Here is a 3630-nt window from a genome sequence, read left to right as displayed (position 1 = left end):
CTAAAGACTTAATAGATCTACTACTTTTTTTTTTCTAGAATTTAAGGCTACACAAGACCTCTCCCACATTCCAGGAATCACAACTTCTCTCCCATTACTTCTTAAAATAAGACTTTCCAGACATACCCCTTTCACCATCGCAAACCAGGGTTATGCCCAGTCTCAAATATAGCTCCTTCTTTTATTTTTTAAATATAAATTTATTTATTTTTTAAATATAAATTTATTTATTTTAATTGTAGGTTAATTACTTTACAATATTGTATTGGTTTTGCCATACATCAACATGAATCTGCCACAGGTATACATGTGTAGCTCCTTCTTTTAAATCCCCCTTCTGTCCATCTATATGAATAACACATGTTTTCAAGGTCAGTGTGTCTTCTTTGATGGTCTAGACAAAATCTTCAGTCATTACACAGACATCTCCTTTATCAAAAACTCAACTCATTTCAGTCCCTGAAGATATGAAGATGAGTAAATCGGAGTCTTTGTACAAATGGAGTTTATATCCTAGAGTGAGCCAGATACAGAAGTGCATCTCTGGTGGAGAATTATATGATAGAGCCCACGAATACACAAAGCACAGCAGAAGTGCAGCAGAGGAAGGACTTGACTTTTCATGGCATCAAGGAAGATTTTGGAGGAAGATGGCAGCTGAACTCACTGGTAAAATGTCACTAGGAGAATGCTGAACTCACAAGATTTTGCAGGAAGAGGGAATATCAAGAAGATTACCTTCTCTTTCCTAGAATGATGTTTTTCTTTAAATGTCTGTGGCACTAAAGAGACCTCTAATTTAGCAGCCTAATCATATATGGCTTTGGTTATAAAGCTCTTTATGGATGCAAGTTCTACATAAGTACAGTAAGATAATGAATGTTGTTTATATTCCTCTTAATGCATCTAAGAATATCTTAAGCATAAGTAATACTACAAAAACTGCTAGGCATTTTAGCTCAGAATATTTGAAAAAGATTTTAATAAAATGTCCACAAAGCATAACTATGACATATTTTGATTCAAAACTATTGTGTCAATTACTGTACCCTAGCCTAGAAGACACGTCTGAAGATCAAAGACATTTCTGATTAATCTCCGATGACTGTATGCTACTTAAAAACACTGAGTCACAGCTAACTGTTTCCAAGTCCATCAGGGTGATGAGAAATAACACAGTTTGGAATGTCATTAGCTCAGTGACCATCCAGAATACACACAATGAATCATAAGTTTTGTCACATTCAAAAAGTAGAGCTTGCTTCCATTTTCTCGACAAATATACCATCTGATTGAAACGTGAAATTTCCACTAGAGATCCTAATATCCTCAGAAACTCCCCCAAAATCATATCAAGGTGAGAAATAAACAAGGAACAGAGGCCCACCAATGTCACATGATACCCTGGGACTGAAGTCTTGTAACCTTACAAACTAAAGACAAAACAGAAGAGGTGATTCATGTGAGAACACTGGGGAACTTGAGAAAAGGGAAATGATTATTTTCTATATATTGCCAGATTTTACTTGAAAAACACATATGACTTACTAATTGCATTTTAGTCACATAAACCAAAAGAAGGAACTAGTCTCTTCATAATCACAGAAATCCCTCAGCTGGGTATAAAAGAGGAGATGTGTAAGAGAAACTTCCAAATTTGAGAAACTCACTCTCCTAGAAACTCACCCAGAACCTCCACCCTCTGACACCATGGTCAGCTCCTGTTGTGGCTCCATCTGCTCTGACCAGAGCTGTGGCCGAAGTCTCTGCCAGGAGACCTGCTGCCGCCCCAGCTGCTGCCAGACCACCTGCTGCAGGACCACCTGCTGCCGCCCCAGCTGTGGTGTGTCCAGCTGCTGCCGCCCTGTCTGCTGCCAGCCCACCTGCCCTCGCCCCACCTGCTGCATCTCTAGCTGCTCCCGCCCCTCCTGCTGTGGGTCCAGCTGTGGGTCCAGCTGCTGCAGGCCTACTTGCTGCATCTCCAGCTGCTGCAGGCCCCAGTGCTGCCAGCCTGTGTGCTGCCAGCCCACCTGCCCTCCCCCCACCTGCTGCATCTCCAGCTGCAGGCCCCAGTGCTGCCAGCCTGTGTGCTGCCAGCCCACCTGCCCTCGCCCCACCTGCTGCATCTCTAGCTGCTCCCGCCCCTCCTGCTGTGGGTCCAGCTGTGGCTCCAGCTGCTGCAGGCCGACCTGCTGCATCTCCAGCTGCTGCAGGCCCCAGTGCTGCCAGCCTGTGTGCTGCCAGCCCAGCTGCCCCCGCATCTCCAGCTGCTGCCGCCCCTCTTGCTGTGGCTCCAGCTGCTGCCGCCCGAGCTGCTGCCTGCGCCCAGTGTGCGGCCGGGTCTCCTGCCGCACCACTTGCTATCGCCCCACCTGTGTCATCTCCACCTGCCCCCGCCCCGTGTGCTGTCCCTCCTCTTGCTGCTGAGCCACCTCTCTGAACCCACTCTCTCCTCTTTATCCATCTTATCACAGAAGCAGACTCCATGCATCACACAGACACCAGAGGAGAGGCCATTCCCATAGTTTGTGTGTCCACATCCTGGCCTCAGGCCAGACTCTCTCCTTTGTTAGCCTTTTCCTTACTGGCAAATGAAACTAGGTGGTATTTATAGAAATAAATTAGCAGAGTTGCCCCAGTTCTATACTTGACCTTTTGATTTGGGGGTACTGGGTCTTCCAGTCTCAAACATGAAAATTCCCACAGGGCCTGTAGGGGCCCTGGTGTCACAGCTTCAGATTTGAAAGTCTGGGGGCTACATCCTATAATGCTTTTACAGTGATATTTTTGTATCTTGTTTCTTCTTCTGAATAAAGATCCACTTTCCTGGCCCATACAATGTTCTTGTGTTTGCTGCTTTATAATGATTGTCCTCTTTTCCTGGGAAATGGTATTCAACATATTAATATAACTTTATCAGGCTCACCAATTTCTGCTCTCACCTTTAGGACAAATCCAACATGCAGTGACATAGAAGAAAACAAACAAACCCAGAAATAACACAATATGTAACACAATGTCTCCAAGAGAATTGAAAAATAATAATTTCCTTAAAAAGTTCAGGACATGGAAACAACCTAGATGTCCATCAGCAGATGAATGGATAAGAAAACTGTGGTACATATACACAATGGAGTATTACTCAGCCGTTAAAAAGAATTCATTTGAATCAGTTCTGATGAGATGGATGAAACTGGAGCCGATTATACAGAGTGAAGTAAGCCAGAAAGAAAAACACCAATACAGTATACTAACACATATATATGGAATTTAGAAAGATGGCAATGATGACCCTGTATGCAAGACAGCAAAAAAGACACAGATGTGTATAACGGACTTTTGGACTCAGAGGGAGAGGGAGAGGGTGGGATGATCTGGGAGAATGGCATTGTAACATGTATACTATCATGTAAGAATCAAATTGCCAGTCTATGTCTGACACAGGATACAGCATGCTTGGGGCTGGTGCATGGGGATGACCCAGAGAGATGTTATGGGGAGGGAGGTGGGAGGGGGGTTCATGTTTGGGAACGCATGTACACCCGTGGTGGATTCATGTCAATGTATGGCAAAACCAATACAGTATTGTAAAGTAAAATAAAGTAAAAATAAAAATTAAAAAAAAAAATC

At 43.7% G+C, this 3630-nt stretch overlaps 1 protein-coding gene across 1 annotated transcript; it reads left to right on the top strand.

Moving 5' to 3' along the window:
* Positions 1–1710: 1710 nt before the first annotated feature.
* LOC128064722 (keratin-associated protein 4-5-like) lies at positions 1711–2427 on the top strand. Its single transcript, XM_052657632.1, has one exon. The coding sequence runs from the start codon at positions 1711–1713 to the stop codon at positions 2425–2427; it is 717 nt and encodes a 238-aa protein (XP_052513592.1).
* Positions 2428–3630: the final 1203 nt, after the last annotated feature.

The sequence above is a fragment of the Budorcas taxicolor genome, chromosome 19, assembly GCF_023091745.1.
Source record: "Budorcas taxicolor isolate Tak-1 chromosome 19, Takin1.1, whole genome shotgun sequence".
In the NCBI taxonomy this organism is placed as follows: domain Eukaryota; kingdom Metazoa; phylum Chordata; class Mammalia; order Artiodactyla; family Bovidae; genus Budorcas; species Budorcas taxicolor.
Note: the sequence above shows the minus strand (reverse complement) of the source record. Positions and strands in the feature narration are given on the sequence as shown.

What these genes read in the sequence shown, in the direction of transcription:
- LOC128064722 (XM_052657632.1), top strand. Translation starts at nt 1,711, where the DNA reads ATGGTCAGCTCCTGTTGTGGCTCCATCTGCTCTGACCAGAGCTGTGGC.